The sequence below is a fragment of the Medicago truncatula genome, chromosome 4 (assembly GCF_003473485.1).
Source record: "Medicago truncatula cultivar Jemalong A17 chromosome 4, MtrunA17r5.0-ANR, whole genome shotgun sequence".
NCBI classification, from domain to species: Eukaryota; Viridiplantae; Streptophyta; class Magnoliopsida; order Fabales; family Fabaceae; genus Medicago; species Medicago truncatula.
The window spans coordinates 24,446,464-24,466,774 of NC_053045.1; the positions used below are offsets into that span (position 1 = coordinate 24,446,464).

The 20,311-nt window shown below is 33.1% G+C and overlaps 1 protein-coding gene across 1 annotated transcript; it reads right to left on the bottom strand.

Annotated features, from left to right (window-relative positions):
• Positions 1-11,530: 11,530 nt before the first annotated feature.
• On the bottom strand, positions 11,531-17,768 carry TPS4 (tricyclene synthase TPS4, chloroplastic). Its single transcript, NM_001376226.1, has 7 exons — positions 17,484-17,768; positions 17,125-17,389; positions 15,982-16,354; positions 14,460-14,681; positions 14,227-14,365; positions 13,164-13,412; positions 11,531-12,014 (listed from the first exon to the last, which is right to left on the bottom strand). Exons 1-7 carry the CDS (start codon positions 17,685-17,687, stop codon positions 11,724-11,726), a joined length of 1,743 nt encoding a protein of 580 aa, NP_001363155.1. The 5' UTR covers positions 17,688-17,768; the 3' UTR covers positions 11,531-11,723.
• Positions 17,769-20,311: the final 2,543 nt, after the last annotated feature.

Below are 20,311 nucleotides of genomic sequence, written 5' to 3' on the forward strand. Positions count from 1 at the left end.
AGCATCGACTCAATAAAGACTCCCAAAAGCGATACACAAAAAGGAGAAGGCTCCAACGCCATCCTCTCAGACTCACTGCTACTAAGATCTTCTTCCTGCAAATATACACCACAAGGGTGCAGGCGCCCAACCCGCCACTAGAGGGTGAGAATATAAAATAAGGAAGTTAAGGGACATGATTGACTTTTCGCTGGAAAAGAAATTATAGCAGTTAATTTATGATAGGCGTGCAAGAATTTTTCATGTCTTTCTCTTCTTATTGGTGCACGCCATTTCAGGAAGTTTCTTTCATCACTCAACTCCCAACTAAGAGCAATCATCTCACCCTTAACCCTAGTATGCTTCTTTCTTTCTCAAAACCTCCTAAAACTGTCTACATTCCTTCCCCGATAACAAAATACCATCATCTTCCTTTCCTCCCTAAATCTTTTTGTTTACTTCAGTACACCATGAAGTTCAAATCAGACGTCACTCCCTCCAAAAAGACTACCTCCGATCAACAAACCACAGACGTCTCTATTCCTAAGAGGGTTGAGCCACTCACAACCGTTACTCCCACCCTGACCAAAAAGAAAACCGCTTCCAAATCTACTGCTAATTAAGAAGAAGAAATCTACAAAGAAAATTGAATCGAAGAATGCTCAAGCCGAGACCTCTGTACAAGAAGTCAAGAAAACTAAGGGAGAAGAGGCATTCAAAGACTCGTCTTATGTCTTAACTCATGTTGAAAAGTAATCAAATTCTGATCTTAAAAAAGGTAATCCTGTTGAAACGCTTACTCCTAATGTTCCTGATGCTGGTAGAAAACTAGGGTTATAATATTTGAACGATGCTATAGATAGTACTGAAAACATGGATATTGATGTTGGTAACGAAAAAAATGTCAATGACTCTATTGGTAAAGAACCTGATGAAACTGATGCTCGAGAGGATGTTGGGCTGGATGTTGAAACATCCTTGGGCCAATTTTGATCCAAAATCCCCAATTTTGATCCACTTAACCCCAAATTCGACCCCAAAATTTGTACACTCGTTTATAAACATCAAAAGGCATTCAAAACAACGACAAACATCAATCATAACCCCAATTTTCACTAAAATCATCATTATGTTCATTTTTCACTAACACCCACAACTTTCTCATTTTTTTATTCAAACTTAAAAAACAACCACACAAATTCAAACCCCATCAACACACAAACATAAACAAACATTCATGAAGTGAATTCAAACATGTTTCAACAACAATCACTCACCAATTCATGATTCACACTCAATTAATCAAAAATCTTCAAAACAACTTAACAACAACAACAACTATGAAGTTTAATCTCTTAACACAACAATTTCATGAAGTTTATCATACCCACAAATTTACATGAATTAGGAGCACGAATTTCATCATTCGAAACCTCAAAAGTCACAATTATCACAAAAACACTTAAATTCATAATTGAAAATAGGAGATTATACCTTAATTAGTGAAAAGAAACCATCCCCCTTAACTTTAGTTCTTCAAGAATCTAAACCCTAGCTTCACTTTAGCTAATAGTCTCCATTCCCAAGCTCTCTCTCTCTAGTTCCCCTTCTCTTCCTCTTGATCCACTTTCTCTCTCTACCTCTATCTCAAAATGTTTGTGAAATGAGTGAATGAATGTAATGACCTAATTTTCTCACAAGTGTTGTGTTTATATTGCCACCATAATTGGGCTAAGTCTCTAATTGTCTTAATGAGCTCAACACTCTTACCAACTAATTCTCCAAAGTTACTACTCACTTAAACTGTCAAAATAACGAATAACTACTGTGTATAATTAATCATCCCAACTCACTAGTAAATCAGTAAAAATAATTATTTCCACTTAAAACACTAAAAATATCCTTCTAAATAAAATGACTATTTTACCCTTGCTCACCAAATGACCAAAATACTCTTGAGTGTAGAATGACTAAAATACCGTTACATGCCAAAATTCCACTAATCCCAAATAAAATACACACAAAGGCAATTAATCACACACAAGCACTTATAAACACATAATAAATAAATAAATAAAATAATTCTAACGAAAAACGGGTTGTCATACTTATACTCACAACACTCCATGCCTAATAAACAAGCCAAACTTAGTATTAGGTCGATTACTTACTTCATACCCCTCATCGCGGTGGGGGTGTAACGCCCCTATTTTATTTAATTATTTTTAGTTGATTTAAAGTATTTTATATGATTTTTAAATCATTTATGTTGATTTGTGGTGTGGTGTATTTTATTAAATGACTATTTTTAGTATTTAATAGAATAAGTGAGAATTAGGATTTATTTTGGAGTTTGGGGATTAAACTATAATTTAATAGAATTAAGAGGAGTTAAGGAATATTGAGAGGTTATATTTATTAAGAAATAGAAAATAGAAGGGAGACAGTTTTCACGTACAACAGAGTTTTGGGAGAAAAACCAAGAGAAGAGCCAAGTGGGGAGAATCAGATTCTGTAGAGCTTTGTTCATCGATCTAAGGTAAGGGTGAGACTAACATTCAGTAATCATAGTGTATAAATTCTGAATTTGTGATTTAACATGTTGTTGTTCTTAGGTTGGATAATTGGGATTATGTTTTGATTATTGATTTTTGAATTGAAAAGTGTAGAAACCATCGAAATTGTGTTAAGAATTGATGTTCAGGTTGTAGAATAATCATAGGTTAAGTTTCCTATCAAATTTGGGGTTTGGGTGGATGAAAAATTTGGTTTTTGGCTGGAAACTGGTCTATTTCCGTAGAGTTGTCTGTCGCAACTCGCCACAGCGAGTAAACTTACTCGCCTCGCGAGCTGCACTTTGACAGCATCCTCTATTTCGCGTTCTTGCGTCTTTTTCACACGTTTCTATTTTGAATTGGCCTTTGGTGTAGGAGTTATGATGAAAATACTCCAAGGAGGTCTTAGTGAAATTTTATGAAAATTCAGCAAAACCGTTTCTAAGTTAATCCAAAACTTAGGGAATAATTCCAAACCTCAAAACTAGAAGTACTAGGGGTTCAATTAAGGTGTTTAAGAGTATTTAACCCAAGTTATGAGTTGGTCCTTGGGGTAGAAACGAAGTTGTTTATAATATTAATGTTCTTCAGAGAGTCTGAAATTAAGATGATTAATGTTGTTGGTTATGTGAAATAACTATATGCCTTATGTGGAAAATGTATGATGTTTAAGTAGTGTTGATTATCATTTGGTATTGTCATATTTTGGGATGTCTATGTGCTACTAGTGTTGCTGTTGGATCTTAATTAAGATGTGAATGTTGGTTTAAATTGTAAGCGTGCTGGGTTGTACGTTGCCGAATGAGTCATAAGTAAATTATGCAAATTGTCGATGTTGTTATCATCGTTGGTGTTGTTGTTGAAGTCGTAGTTGTATCCGTTGTTGGTGATTGATCAGGTTAGATGTTTCTATAAGAGGTGGTGTACTCTTACGTGTCATCTTTATAAGAGGTGGTGTACTCGTCGGCCAATCATGTCTTTACTTTCGCCACTCGTCGGCAATCATGTCTTTACTTTCGCCACTCGTCGGCAAATCATGTCTTTACTTTCGCCACTCGTCGGCAATCATGTCTTTACTTTCGCCACACGTCGGCAAATCATGTCTTTACTTTCGCCACTCGTCGGCGAATCATGTCTTTACTTTCGCCACTCGTCGGCCAATCATGTCTTTACTTTCGCCACATGTCGGCCAATCATGTCTTTACTTTCGCCACACGTCGGCAAATCATGTCTTTACTTTCGCCACTCGTCGGCTAATCATGTCTTTACTTTCGCCACTCGTCGGCAGTCATGTCTTTACTTTCGCCACTCGTCGGCAGTCATGTCTTTACTTTCGCCACACGTCGGCAAATCATGTCTTTACTTTCGCCAGTCGTCGGCCAATCATGTCTTTACTTTCGCCACTCGTCGGCCAATCATGTCTTTACTTTCGCCACATGTCGGCCAATCATGTCTTTACTTTCGCCACACGTCGGCAAATCTTGTCTTTACTTTCGCCACTCGTCGGCTAATCATGTCTTTACTTTCGCCACTCGTCGGCAGTCATGTCTTTACTTTCGCCACTCGTCGGCAGTCATGTCTTTACTTTCGCCACACGTCGGCAAATCATGTCTTTACTTTCGCCACTCGTCGGCTAATCATGTCTTTACTTTCGCCACTCGTCGGCAGTCATGTCTTTACTTTCGCCACTCGTCGGCAGTCATGTCTTTACTTTCGCCACTCGTCCACAAATCATGTCTTTACTTTCGCCACTCGTCGGCCAAGCATGTCGTTACTTTCACCATCGTCTAAACCATGTCCTTACCTTTACAATGGAAACAATGTTAACAAACATTATCATTCATACTCCAGTCGTTTCAAGTTATCTCACAGCAATCTTAAGCATTACCTATCATTTCTTTCCCCAGTGATATTTATCCAATTGTCCCCCAATCAGTCTTTTATGCATCATCTTTACATTCATGCTTGTATCATGTGCAGTCATATCATCACATTCATCAGCATCGCATATCTGGCATTTCAAACGGTCCAAAATTGGCGTCTTTTTATATTTAAGTCTCTTCGACCCTTTGGTTTAAAAGTTTTCCCTTTTAAAACCTTCGTGACGAAGAAACTTAAATAGGGGCATCTGTCATACCCCAAATTTGGACCATTTAAAATCTTTTTGTCCATATTTTGAAATAGTCCACATTCTCTTCTATTCATTTTTTTTACCATTTAAAACTCGTGTTTTTCTTCTTTAATCATTTAAAAACTTTTATCTGCATTTTTATAACTTTTTTGAGCGCATTTTATAGTCTTGTTAGTCATAATAATCAAGTCATTTTAAAAGGTTTAATCATATTTTAAAAATCGCGTCCTTTTAATCATTTCAGACAAAATTTCGGCAGAGAGGATACTTTGAAGTACCTCATGTCAGATTTCGAAGGGACTTTTTTTTATTATTATTAATTAATATTTTATTTTTATTTTATTCGTCATTTTTTATTTTTCTGTTTTTTGTTTCTTATTATTTTTATTTGTTAAGTCTTTATCCCCAAGTCTCCAACAGGGGTATTTTGGTCTTTGATGTGTACCAGAGCCAACCCTATTTTGTCACTATAAGTACACTGTCCAATGATTAGAGAAAGGAGGCTGCACTGTTCACACACTGACACACCAATTATCTACAGCCGCACAATCACAATCAAAAAACCCTAATTCTCTCCCTTTTCCCTAACTTTCGAATCAAACAGCAAAGTGGCAACAAAAATGAAAAACACAGATGAACGAAATCCAGTCACGTAAATAATTTCCAAACTTATACATCAAACCGAATCTATTCCATCTCAGAAATCACCCATCATTTTCGGTTTTGATTTCAACAACCACAAATTCACCAGAAACTCATAAACTCACAAAACCAACTCGAATCTGTCCAACACCAAAATCGCACCGCTTTCGAGCAAGAACAGAACCGAATCACAATAGAAGAAGAAAGAAGAAGCTGAAACCGAGTCAAATTCGTGAAGAACAACAACAGATCGGACCGGATCGAGATCGTACCGCAAGAAGAAATCGAACTCGAATCCACAAGCAAACGAAGCTGAGACGCATCGAACAGAGGGAAGGTGGTAAGATCTGTGAGTGTTCTTCCTCTTCGTCATTTTTTTTTTCCGAAACTTAAATGTTAGATCTATAACGTTTGTGAATTGATTTGAAAATTGTGAGTCGGATTTGAGTTCTAGGGGAAAAAGGATATTTAGAACTGAAATTATTTTTGAATTTGGTGGAGTTTTGAAACTCCGGCACGGTGGTGCACCACCGGCCACCATGCCGGAATTGTGAATCTCGTCTGAGAAGATAGCAAAAGGGGGCGGCTGTTTGTTTTGTTGAGAGAGAAGTGGGTAAAATATTTTTAGTGAGAAGTTTCTTTGTAAAAATGAAGTCACAGCAGCAGCAACGTGTTTTTATACCTCCTCCCTCACTTTAATCCTATGCTCTACAGCCTATGTTAATTTCGTACACCTTCGTCTTTTAAACCTTGGATCTTAGATCCTATGGCTGTGATGAGATCTTGGGATTCAGATCTAGACCTCTGGATTCATCCAACGGTCCAGATTAGATCCTGCTGAGCCAATTTTGTTTTTTTTTTAATTGTTCTTTATCTTTTTTTAATACTTTTTACATTTTTTTTGACATTTTAATGCTTTTAAAAATTCCAAAAATATTGTTCTTATCATCTTAATTTTCTCTAATTTTAAAAATCCATCCTATTTGTTTTCTTTTAAAATTCTTTATTTATTTCTTATATGATGATCTTAATTGTTGCTTGTCTTTATTCCTTGCTTTTTATTATTTATGTCTCATTCACCATGATATTTCTTATGTTACTAACGATTTAATTTTTGTCTTGAATCATAGCATGCACATTTAATTTTCTCATCATTTTGTTTTGTCATTGATTTAATGTGTATAAATAGGGAATTGATGTAATTTTATTTCTTGCATTTTTATTTCGGCATAAAGGCCTTAGGGTTGTATTTAGGAATTGATGTAATAATGTAGGTAACACAAGCACCGACACATGCACCGACACTACCACATTTTATTTACCGCTTTCCTTTAGTTTTTACGACGTTACGTTAGTTTAGAAAAATCATTTTCTCAAAAAAATCGAATATGCGAAACTTCAAAAATCATTTTCTTAATAACATTTTCCCTTTATTTTCTTAATCAAATTCTCAATCAATTTTAATTCAACTTCAATCATTTTCAAAATTTAAAATCAATCAACCTCACTCATTTCTTTTATCTCATGCCTTGAGGCCTCTTTCTCTTCTTAAAACCATTTTCAAAAATCTTAAAATCAACCTAACTCACCAAAGAAATTTTTGAGTGGAACTACGTCGGTTTTGATCCCTTTCCCAAAAAAGGGTACGTAGGCAGAGGACTTGTCCTTCCAAATCAAATAAAAATAACCAAAAACATACTTCTTCCCCCTCCATTCTTTTACATAGATTTTTAGGTAATAATTTTTCAAGTAAGCAAATGAATTTAGGACAAGATAATCTAGGTAAGCGGTTCCTTCGGAGTACCGAAGTCGTTTAGGGTGCTTAACACCTTCCCTATTCGAAACCAACCCCCGAATCCAAGGTCTCGATAAGGGTTTTTTACTCATTTTTTCCCTTCCCATGAATAAAAATTGAGAGTTCAAAGATTGACGATTCAAATCAATCAATGGTTTGATATCCGAAAATCGAGGAGCACAATGTTGTTGGTTATGTGAAATAACTATATGCCTTATGTGGAAAATGTATGATGTTTAAGTAGTGTTGATTATCATTTGGTATTGTCATATTTTGGGATGTCTATGTGCTACTAGTGTTGCTGTTGGATCTTAATTAAGATGTGAATGTTGGTTTAAATTGTAAGCGTGTTAGGTTGTACGTTGCCGAATGAGTCATAAGTAAATTATGCAAATTGTCGATGTTGTTATCATCGTTGGTGTTGTTGTTAAAGTCGTAGTTGTATCCGTTGTTGGTGATTGATCAAGTTAGATGTTTCTATAAGAGGTGGTGTACTCTTACGTGTCATCTTTATAAGAGGTGGTGTACTCTTACTTGTCGTTTTTATAAGAGGTGGTGTACTCTTACTTGTCGCTTTTATAAGAGGTGGTGTACTCTTACTTGTCGTCTTTATAAGAGGTGGTGTACTCTTACTCGTTGTCTTTATAAGAGGTGGTGTACTCTTACTTGTCGTTGTTATAAGAGGTGGTGTACTCTTACGTTGTTTATGTTGATGAGTATGACGAGGTTATGATGATCTTTTATGATGTTGAATGTGGGGTTGTTATGATATTACATGAGGTTACCTATGAGTTGTTAAATGTACTTGATGAGGGTTATGTTAAGTTGATAAGTTGTCTTTTATTCATGAATTGCTAATGGAATGTTTGAGGAATAATTATTATTATGAAATGATGATGTTACGTATAGTTGCTAAGTTGTCCTCTATTCATGAGCTGTTAATGAGGTGCTTGGTGGAGAATGTTAATACGAATTAATGATGCTGTTATGATGTTGTTTATGATATCGAGTTATGACTGTTGATATGATGGAGTTTAAGTTGTTAGATGCATTTGATGAATTATATGCTTATTATTATTGTTTGTGAAATCTCACCCCTTCTGCTTGAAAATGTTGCCCTTCGTATGGGTAACTTGCAGGTATTGAAGCTTATTAGAAGTGGTGGCTCAAGTGTCTTAGGGCTCTGATACGTAACGGGATGGGAAATTGTTGTCGTGTTTTCATTCGTTATGTATCATTATGAAACTGTTGATGTTGAATTTAATCTTTACAGATATTTTGTTGAGGCCGTGTGCCAAGGTTTTATTGGAAGTTGTTTAATGTTGAATAATACTTTCCGCTGCAATGAACTGATATTTTATCAAAGTTGATTTTAATAAATAGTACTTTATTCTATTTATGGATTTTTGAAAAGCAGTGTAGCATGCCCGTTAGGTGTTAAACTCTGATTTACTATTATATTTATGTTGTTGGGAAAACGGGGTGTTACAATTGGTATCAGAGCAGGTTGGTCCGTCCGGCCAAGTAGTAGAGTCGTGTTGAGCCATCTAGGATAGAGTGTCAACTCTAATGTTGTTTTGTTGATTGTTCTGATTGTTGTTTGTGGTGCAGAGTTATGTTTTAGAGGTATATTTTCGAGGACGAAAATTATTCAAGTTGGGGAGAGTTGTAACGCCCCTATTTTATTTAATTATTTTTAGTTGATTTAAAGTATTTTATATGATTTTTAAATCATTTATTTTGATTTGTGGTGTGGTGTATTTTATTAAATGGCTATTTTTAGTATTTAATAGAATAAGTGAGAATTAGGATTTATTTTGGAGTTTGGGGATTAAATTAGAATTTAATAGAATTAAGAGGAGTTAAGGAATATTGAGAGGTTATATTTATTAAGAAATAGAAAATAGAAGGGAGACAGTTTTCACGTACAACAGAGTTTTGGGAGAAAAACCAAGAGAAGAGCCAAGTGGGGAGAATCAGATTCTGTAGAGCTTTGTTCATCAATCTAAGGTAAGGGTGAGACTAACATTCAGTAATCATAGTGTATAAATTCTGAATTTGTGATTTAACATGTTGTTGTTCTTAGGTTGGATAATTGGGATTATGTTTTGATTATTGATTTTTGAATTGAAAAGTGTAGAAACCATCGAAATTGTGTTAAGAATTGATGTTCAGGTTGTAGAATAATCATAGGTTAAGTTTCCTATCAAATTTGGGGTTTGGGTGGATGAAAAATTGGGTTTTTGGCTGGAAACTGGTCTATTTCCGTAGAGTTGTCTGTCGCAACTCGCCACAGCGAGTAAACTTACTCGCCTCGCGATATGCACTTTGACAGCATCCTCTATTTCGCATTCTTGCGTCTTTTTCACACGTTTTTGTTTTGAATTGGCCTTTGGTGTAAACATGAAAGTTGTAGATAATTTTGTTAGCTTTCCAATGACTCTGGTTTGGCGTGAAAATGATTTTTGGTTTAGGAGTTATGATGAAAATACTCCAAGGAGGTCTTAGTGAAATTTTATGAAAATTCAGCAAAACCGTTTCTAAGTTAATCCAAAACTTAGGGAATAATTCCAAACCTCAAAACTAGAAGTACTAGGGGTTCAATTAAGGTGTTTAAGAGTATTTAACCCAAGTTGTGAGTTGGTCCTTGGGGTAGAAACGAAGTTGTTTATAATATTAATGTTCTTCAGAGAGTCTGAAATTAAGATGATTAATGTTGTTGGTTATGTGAAATAACTATATGCCTTATGTGGAAAATGTATAATGTTTAAGTAGTGTTGATTATCATTTGGTATTGTCATATTTTGGGATGTCTATGTGCTACTAGTGTTGCTGTTGGATCTTAATTAAGATGTGAATGTTGGTTTAAATTGTAAGCGTGCTGGGTTGTACGTTGCCGAATGAGTCATAAGTAAATTATGCAAATTGTCAATGTTGTTATCATCGTTGGTGTTGTTGTTGAAGTCGTAGTTGTATCCGTTGTTGGTGATTGATCAGGTTAGATGTTTCTATAAGAGGTGGTGTACTCTTACGTGTCATCTTTATAAGAGGTGGTGTACTCTTACTTGTCGTTTTTATAAGAGGTGGTGTACTCTTACTTGTCGCTTTTATAAGAGGTGGTGTACTCTTACTTGTCGTCTTTATAAGAGGTGGTGTACTCTTACTCGTTGTCTTTATAAGAGGTGGTGTACTCTTACTTGTCGTTGTTATAAGAGGTGGTGTACTCTTACTTTATTGTTTTTCTAAGAGGTGGTGTACTCTTACTTTGATTGTCTGTTATAAGAGGTGGTGTACTCTTACGTTGTTTATGTTGATGAGTATCACGAGGTTATCATGATCTTTTATGATGTTGAATGTGGGGTTGTTATGATATTACATGAGGTTACCTATGAGTTGTTAAATGTACTTGATGAGGGTTATGTTAAGTTGATAAGTTGTCTTTTATTCATGAATTGCTAATGGAATGTTTGAGGAATAATTATTATTATGAAATGATGATGTTACGTATAGTTGCTAAGTTGTCCTCTATTCATGAGTTGTTAATGAGGTGCTTGGTGGAGAATGTTAATACGAATTAATGATGCTGTTATGATGTTGTTTATGATATCGAGTTATGACTGTTGATATGATGGAGTTTAAGTTGTTAGATGCATTTGATGAATTATATGCTTATTATTATTGTTTGTGAAATCTCACCCCTTCTGCTTAAAAATGTTGCCCTTCGTATGGGTAACTTGCAGGTATTGAAGCTTATCAGAAGTGGTGACTCAAGTGTCTTAGGGCTCTGATACGTAACGGGATGGGAAATTATTGTCGTGTTTTCATTCCTTATGTATCATTATGAAACTGTTGATGTTGAATTTAATCTTTACAGATATTTTGTTGAGGCCGTGTGCCAAGGTTTTATTGGAAGTTGTTTAATGTTGAAAAATACTTTCCGCTGCAATGAACTGATATTTTATCAAAGTTGATTTTAATAAATAGTACTTTATTCTATTTATGAATTTTTGAAAAGCAGTGTAGCATGCCCGTTAGGTGTTAAACTCTGATTTACTTTTATATTTATGTTGTTGGGAAAACAGGGTGTTACAGGGGGTGCTCGTAGCAACACGGGGCACCGGTTCAAACACATAACTTCCGAGCAACAGTAACTGTCGAGCAACGACTTCCTGCCATTAACAACGACACATGCATATCCTCTCTACATAAGGGGACTTTACACTGTCCCAAAAGGTATGATTTTCTTCAACCCTTAACCTCTATTCTAGCTCACAAACTGATTTGAGTGTCAGAGGGTATACATGTACATCCCTTATCGTTCCAAGCTCATACAAACAGCTAACTCAGCACACCGAACATCATTTTGTTGAATAGGTAAAATAATTACATTTCTGTAAATTATTATTAATTTGTAGGTTGTTCAGCCTTATACAAAAATTAACATTTGTACCCCAATATTTAATTTATGATACAAAGCTTAACGTATAATGTAGGAGCTGTACATTTTCTTTGGCCCTTCAAATTTGATTTGTAGTTTTGTACCTTCACACTAACATATACCTTTATTTCTATTTCTTTGATAAATACTAATATATACCTAGGATATACCAATTGTTTTGAATTAATTAATTGGTTCAAGTATTAATGCCTTTATTCGATTCTTTGCCAAGGTATCAGGGGCTCCATGACCATCTCCATATTGGTACGTGCAGTGAGAAATTCTAGCAAGGTTGATTATTGTCTCTGAAAAATATTTTGAGGAAGGTGAATTGATAACTCGATCTTTGTTCATCTTCTTCCAAGTTTGATCAAGCAAATTTTGGATGTGTTTGTAAGCAACCTCCTCACTAACACCATTTTCATTCATGTAGCATATAATTGAATTAGCTCCTTCACCTCTTTCTAACTCCGCCTACAAAATTATATAACAAATCAATTGGATTGATTACTCGTATGCTCTTATTTCATGTGTTCTTGTTGAAAATATTAGAAATTTCACATCTTCAAAGGTAATAATTTAGAATAAAGGATAATGGAGTTGAAAATATCCTATAAACTTGTGAAATTGGATCAATTGGATTGATTACTCGGATGCTCCTTATAATTGAGTTGAAATGTTCACCTTAAATGTGCACCTACTTCATAGGGTATTCGCAGTACGGTTTGATTCAGTTTTGAAGGTAAAAATCATCTGAACCGTAATATAAAAAAGTATGCAGTTTAGTTTGGTTCGGTTGACTTTAAAAATAACATCCAAACCAAACCAAACCAAACTAATGCGGTTTGGGTTGGATCGGTTGATGCGGTTTTTTTCAAGACGATAAATTTTTTTGTTTCCAACATTAAAATCAGGTTAAAGAGGTAAAACACAACATATTTTTCAGCAATGTTTTAAATTTCATCAAATATTACAATTTTATTTTCATTTTACAATGTTTCCAACAACATAGACCAAGTTAAAAACATGGACAAAATGTAATCCTATTTTTTAAGAAATGCAAAAGACTAAGATTTTATAATAAAAAGCAAAGAAGGAATCTAATAAGATAAAAAGTATGTAATTTTATAAAAGTTTCCATTGAGTTTCTATGATTATATATGTTTAATTAACATTTTTCTTATGTTGCGGTTTGGTTTGGTTCGGTTGGTAAAATAAAAATTGCAAACCAAACCAAACCATGCGGTTGAGCAAGAAAATGATACGATTACATCCGAACCAAATGCGGTTTTTTGCGATTTCAGCTTGGGTTGAATCGGTTTGCGGTTTTCCTATTGAATTGGTTCGATTTTGAACACCCTTACTATGAAGCACATAAACTCCTCGGATTAGGCGTGTTTTGGTGTCTGACACGTGTTGTGTCCGACACCGACACGACACCGACTAATTATGCTGAATTATATGATTTTTTTCAAATTATTAGTTGTGTCAGTGTCCGTATCCGTGCTTTATAGATGTACAACTTTTTTTTGGACTCACTTAAGTCTTTTATTTTCTTAGTTAGTTTTTCTAGTATTATGATATGATAATATGCATGTATGGTTAAGGCAAGGCACAAATTACCGATGAAGTAGCCAAATCATTGCAAAGTCGAAAAATTATGGATGGTGTCTGCAACAACATAGGACAATTTTCCAAGTACCCAAGCCCCTCCTTTGTTATGTTACGATTTAGCAAAAAATAGGAATGGGTGAGTAAAACTACACCAGACACAGACACCCATGCATTGTTGAGGTAGTCATCAAATTTTGGCATGTGTTTGTTGTGACACCATTTTGCTTCTTGTAGGAATGCTTTTAACATATCAGACCACTGTAATTTATTTGAAAAACCATGTCTATATATTAGTATAACTTAGCAACAAACACCAAATGAAAATTATTAGTACAAGTAATGAAGTTTGTATTAGTTGTTAAATTGAGAGAGAGTGTGACCATAAATATATAATGGCATAATTATCATCAATTGAATTTTGATAAAATTTAATGGGTTTGTGTAACTCAACTTATTTGCTAACATACACCCACTTATTTAACTATTTTTTAGTTATAACTTACTAAAACACACCTTCTAAAAAATAAGTGGGTGTATCCTAGCAAATGCCTATAGGAGTTGCTAACATACACTCACTTATTTTTTAGAAGGTGTGTTTTAACAACATTCACCTTAAGATGTATTTAACAACTTTTTAGTTATATCTTTGTTAAAACACACCTTAATAAAAACTAGTGGGTGTATCCTAACAAACCCCTATATATATTTGAATATAAAAAAAAATTATTTACTTTTCTACTCCCTCCGGTTATATTTATTAGCAAAAAGAACCTTTTTGGTTTATTGAATAACTAATGTATCCAATCATAATTATAGACTAGATACATGAGTTATTCAATATACCTAAAAAGTTGTTTTTTTGCTTATAAATATGACTGGGAGAGTATTTTATGTAAACGATGTGTACCTAAATCTAAATTATTTAGCTATGTGAAATATATAAATCTTGCTCATGTTGTTTTAAATGTTTTTTTAATTTTTTTAACAACACTTAGTTTTGCTCAAAATCTCTTTCCCTAAGACATGTTATAAACATTTTGTGAACGTATTTTTTATGTGAGTTTAATCATACCACTTTGACAAGGTAGGGAAGAATGTCATGTCCTGTTTCTTTAATTGTGTCATATGTGAAATCATTGACAGTGTTGTAAAGTGCCAAGAAGAATATCTTCATATACTCCGGAAGAATTTGAATTGCATTAATATCCCAACTGAAATAAACATAATTTTATATTAGTAAATTATGTAGTTAGTTAACAACAATTTTCTCTCTAAATTTGCAATGGTGTAATCAAATTTATTTACCTTTCTACTGCCGTTGTAAAAAGCTCTAATTCATCCAAGGTGCCATAAACATCATAAATGTCATCAATTAAAGTAATTAGAGAGCACACTTTTGTTAAACCCTTGCGGATATTACTAAATTGAGGTTCAAATGGTGTCATTCCAGCAGCCCAAAAGAAACATTCCATTAGCCTATCACGACCAAAACTTAACCTTGGGGCTAGTCCCATACCCTTCCACCACCTTCATTATGTAAAAAAAGAATGAAATCTTATTAAAAAAGTGTGAAAATGAAATTAAACCAAAGTTTTATAAAATGATATTTTTTATAAGCTATAAAATTAGAATAATATGTAAGTAAAAAGGATAATGTATGAGTTTTTATTTGATGAATTGCTAAAAAAATATGGATGAGATTGAGATGTTCGCGGTCTGATTTGGATCGGTTTTGAGGCAAAAACTCATATGATCCAAAGATAAAATTATATCCAGTTCGGTTTAGTTTGGATGATTAATTTTAAAAAACTGATCTAATTTGATCCAAACTAATACGGTTTAATTTGGATCGGTTTTTGGATATCCAAATTACAAATTGTAATTTTTTTTATTAATAATAATCTTATAAAAATACAATTAAATAATAGGTTCGATACAAAATATAACATATAAAAAATCAATAGTACGGAATAACAATGATTGATTATCTTTGAAGCATACGAAATAGAAACAATATTGATTAAATTAAACTCATACATAGTATTAAAGGAGTTAAAAAGAAAAAAAAAAAAGCTTAATATAATATATTATACTTATAAAAATGGAAATATGTATCAAAATATTTGTATGCGGTTCAGTTTGGTTTGGTTTTGAAAAATCAAACCAAAATCTGATCCTGTCCGAGCGATTTTTACAAAATATCATCCAAACACATCCAATAATATTTGGTTTTGTACAATTTTCAATTTTTTTGATCGATTTGCGGTTTAAATTTGGATCAGTTTAGATTTGAGCACCCTTGGATGAGACACTTATTATACATCATTTGAGACTTTTGTTGTTAGAAAAACAAATTAAATCAATACATTTTTTTTTTGTATTTATTATATGTGTACTTTTTATTTCATTTACAAATTTAAGGAAAATTGTGGCTCCCAATCACAATTCACAACTTCATTCACAAACCATAACTCCATTGGGACATGATGGGATCCGATGAGCATTACATTAGACTTTAAATAACCACACAAGTGAAAATATGTTATGCCAATAAAAGATCTTATATTGAATGGAAAAGTGGATGTTGGACACTTTATAAATGAAAAAACTCATAAATCTAATGTCTTAGGGTTTTGAATTAAGATAATATTCAACTCTCAAGACTCAATGTGATGATCACCTGAACTATCTTTACGACCCAACAAAATGAACATCATATCTCAACTCAAAATCTTAAGACATATGCATGAGTCGATCGGTTTTGAATAACTCAAATTCTTATATCAATATATACTAATAATAGGTACATTCATTTTGAGAAACTTACCTTGACATCTCTTTAAGATCCTGTTGAAGAGTTGATTGCACAATATTGAAATTCAATTTAGCTGCTTCAAGCAAGACCTTATTTGCATCCTTCCTATTTTCATATGAATCAATAAACCATCGAGCTTCAAGACTTTGGACTCTACGATATAGTGGAAGCTCCAATGAATGATTCACTTGATCAATGAGAATACTGCTTCTACCTTCACTAAGGTCTTTGAGGTGAATGCTAGTGAAAGCATTGGCTTCATCCAAAATTTGTTCTCCTTCATAAGATAGAAATGATGCATCGTAGAGACTTAACATTCCTTTGATATCTTGGACAAGACATGCCTTAAAATTTCCATTGTGGTCCTTAAACTTCTCAAAAATATCTATGTACGAAAAAACAAATCAAATGTCAAATTTACTTCTTATAGTGACCTATCATTGTCAAGGCTAGCTAATTGTGGTCCTAATCATATAGAATTCAATAGTTTATAATTTTTTTAACATACCTTTCTCAAACTGAAATTGGAAATTCTGTTCTAATCTTCAAAATTGGGCCCTAATAAAATTGTAAGGGTCTACCTTTAAAATCTTTTTTCGTGGTTCATATTAGATGCACTTTGTTTATCATATACTACAATGGTACAATATTTAGGTAATGTTTTTTTTTTACCAAATTTTTTTTTACTACAATGGTACAATACTTAGGTAATGTTATAATGCTTTATAGCATTTCACTAGATAGATATTTTACAAAATTAATGATTAGATTGAAAATATACTATATCATATAAAAAAAACTCGTTGTAATAAGTAGAAAATATATATATATATATATGATTTAACTTACTAATTATCATATAAAAAATCTATCCATAAATATATATCGAGTGAAAATATATATCGTATATATCATGAAACTTGCTAATTATTATTATTATTATTATTATTATTATTAATATTTCCTTCAAAAAAAAATTATTAATATATAATAATTATAAATTTTTTTATTTTTTAGGTAATTAACACATCTATAAATATATAACCTTTTTGAATAGAATAATTTACATTTCTTAATTTTTTCCAACTAATATGGTAAGAATAATGCACATTTTTTTATAAACTAAGAATGACATATGCATGCATGTATGTGCACCTGGTGAAATATCATAACCATATTCTCGAAGGAGCCTAAATCTCAAGGCTGTTTCATGTAGACTTCTGCCAAAATTGTTTCTACCACTACATTTTTCCAAAGACAAAAACCTATCAAGGGCTTCTCCTATCTCCTCTTCGAAGTGGTAACTGAGACCTAATTGTTTCACAGTATCGATTAACTCTAGAATATTTACATTTTCATCCTTAATCATTCTTTTTACTTCCTCTTGCAGCCTCCTACTCCTATCCACGTATCGAGCATCCTAGAAATAATACAAAATATAAATTACGAGTAATTAAAAGTGAAAATGTGAAGTTTTAGCCACTAGAATACTTGATAAAAAAAAAAAGAATTACCTCGTAATCGTGTTTCAAGGATTGTAAGATATCGTAATTCCAAATATTGGGTTGGTAATTGGCTGATTTTCTTTGAGAAACATTTGTATTGGTAGCGTAACATAGAAGTGGAGAACCATTTCTATGAATGAGAAGATTAGTTCTTCCTAGTTCTTGAGATTTGAAGAAACTAGGAAGTGAGATAAAGGAAGAGTTCAACAACATTGGATGAATTGTATAGGGATACTTGTGATATAAAGGAAGAGTTCTTTGCAAGTGAGAGAATAAGGAAGAGTTCTTTGCATTATTTCTCGTAGTTGTTAGGGTGCTGACATTTATAGAGGCATATTTGTGTCTTTGGTTTGTATAGATGATGTGTCATTTTTTTAGTGGAGCCTCAAGTTTGGTTGTCCATGACATTCCCTAACACTTACGGTCTTGAATCCAGTTGGGTTGATTTAGTGGTATTGGTTTGAGATTGAGAGTGTGCTCCTCCTCGATGTCTCAAGTTCGATTCTCACCGGTGTCAATTTGATTGGGCTGATTTAACTTTTTCAAAAAAAAAAAAAACACTTCCGGTCTTGCCCACATATTTTTTTTTTTTGACAAAAACAAATGATATTCATTCATTCAAATTGGTAGAGTACATCGATACAATGAAAATTTGCTAACAACAAAAAGGATGAATTTGTGAACAAACTCACAGCATCCATGTTAATAGCGTGAAACGGCAAAGTACTAAAGCCTACACATATGACTATATTTAAGTCTCCGAAATACCTATGTCTCCGAATCTGCAACATTGACGACTCCAAAATCATTGATTTGATCTGCACTGGATCGAAGTTGATCTGACAATCTGAACTGAACAAATACCTGAACGAAACAAGAAAGGCAAACAACGTCGCACAAAGACGACGAACAAAACAAGGTCGCACTAAGACGACGAAATCACAAAAAAAGAAACGAAATAGAAGTGTAAATCACTTATTTCAATAAAAGGGAAATAGAAAAAACAAGATAGAGGGGTGATTTTGACCCAAAATCACCCCTCTTTGGTGGATGAAGGTAAAGAAACTAGGGTTTTGATGATGACCCCAAAGAGAGAAAGGAACAACTCAATGTTTGTATCTACCGTTTTGGTCGGTCTTGCCCACATTTGATTATGATTAGTTACGTTTTTAATACGACGATTACTACTTTTAGTAAGTTTTGAAATATTAAGTCTTTTTTTTTTTGGTAAAGAAAATATTAAGTATTGTTCTTCATTTTTTATTATTATCAAATTTATTTTTATTAAAAATTGTAAAAGTTCATCATTAAATCATTTTAAGATCGAGATGTTTATATTAGACGCACCTTCAAATTTGTGTCACTTTAATTAATTTAAAAATTGAAAAAGTTCATCATTAAAATCATTTTTCTAATTTGTAGTTTAATTTGTTTTAATATTCCAACTTTTAAAAGAATCAATCTTCGTACTAAAAAATAAATAAACAAAAGATTCAATCATATAATGTAAATTTGTTTTAATATTACTGGACATTAGTAAAATATGTCCGGTAATTGTTTCCATCAGCAACTGAACTCAACTTTTTTATGTTTATTTAGTGGTAAAAATCATAGTCACTTTATTAATTTTATTTAGAGGTAGTCATTTTTATTAATGGTGACAAAAAAAGTTGTTGTTCTTTTAGGTAAAAAAAGCAGTAACATTTTTCTCTGTCATCGTTAGGGGTGGCAAAAAAATCCATGCTTGCGGGTATCTGTTGATAAAATATGTCATGGACACGGAGCGGGTAGCTAAATGAGTATATGCGGGTATAATAAACGGGTATTTAATCATCCGTTATTTTATGGGCACATATACGGATTTGATGATATCCGTGCTCGCGGGTATCCGTATCCGTTAATAAATTAAGTAATTTACTAAAATATCTATGTGTATAAGAGTTTAGTGTCTCAAAAAAACCCTAGTCTACTCATGTCTCAAACTCTAAGATTTTGGATGAATTTATCATTTTATTTTACTTCAAGAATTTGTATGGATTATGTAAGAATCATGAATTTTGTATGCTTTATGGTATGATGAATTTGCATGAGATTATGTACGATGAATTTGTTTGGATTATGAAATTAGAATGGAACATGTTATGTATGGATGTTTAAAAGTTGAAGTTTGTAGGTAATTAAAAAAATATTTTTCTTTGTACAAAAAAATTAATTAAAAAATCCATGGGTACCCGCGAATATCCGTGTGTATTTAAATATCTGTGGATTACCCGTATAGAGATACTCGCACGGGTATGAGAACGGACACGAATACCATATTTATCCAATGGAGCGAGGACGGATATCATACTACCTGTACCCATGGATACTCATTGACATCCCTAGTCACTATTAATAAAAGAATGTATGAACCAAACAAAAAGAAAAACATTAAAGAATTTTAGTATGGAATTTAGGTAAAATACAACTATGGAGTTGTTAGAAACACATAAGTGGCTGTGATAGGCTATTGAAACCACTTAATAGTCATCGAAGATAGATACAACTCTTGCAATATTTACAATAATGGAGCTCTCCAATTTAAAAGTATAAGTGAGTTTTGTAGTTATAGTTACCTCATTTATAATTTTAGTGTTAGTGTCTAATAATCAGGTTAGTCCTTTGAACTTGGATGTCTTGGACGAGTTAAGAGAATGGTGTCCCTGCATGCCTTGGACGAGTCAAGAATAGTACTTGAATGTGGATTTTTAACCTCCAACATAAATTTTGATCAATTTGTGCCAAAACTCTTCGAGCACCAAATCAAACTTATCATGCAAAGGGAAAATCAACATGCG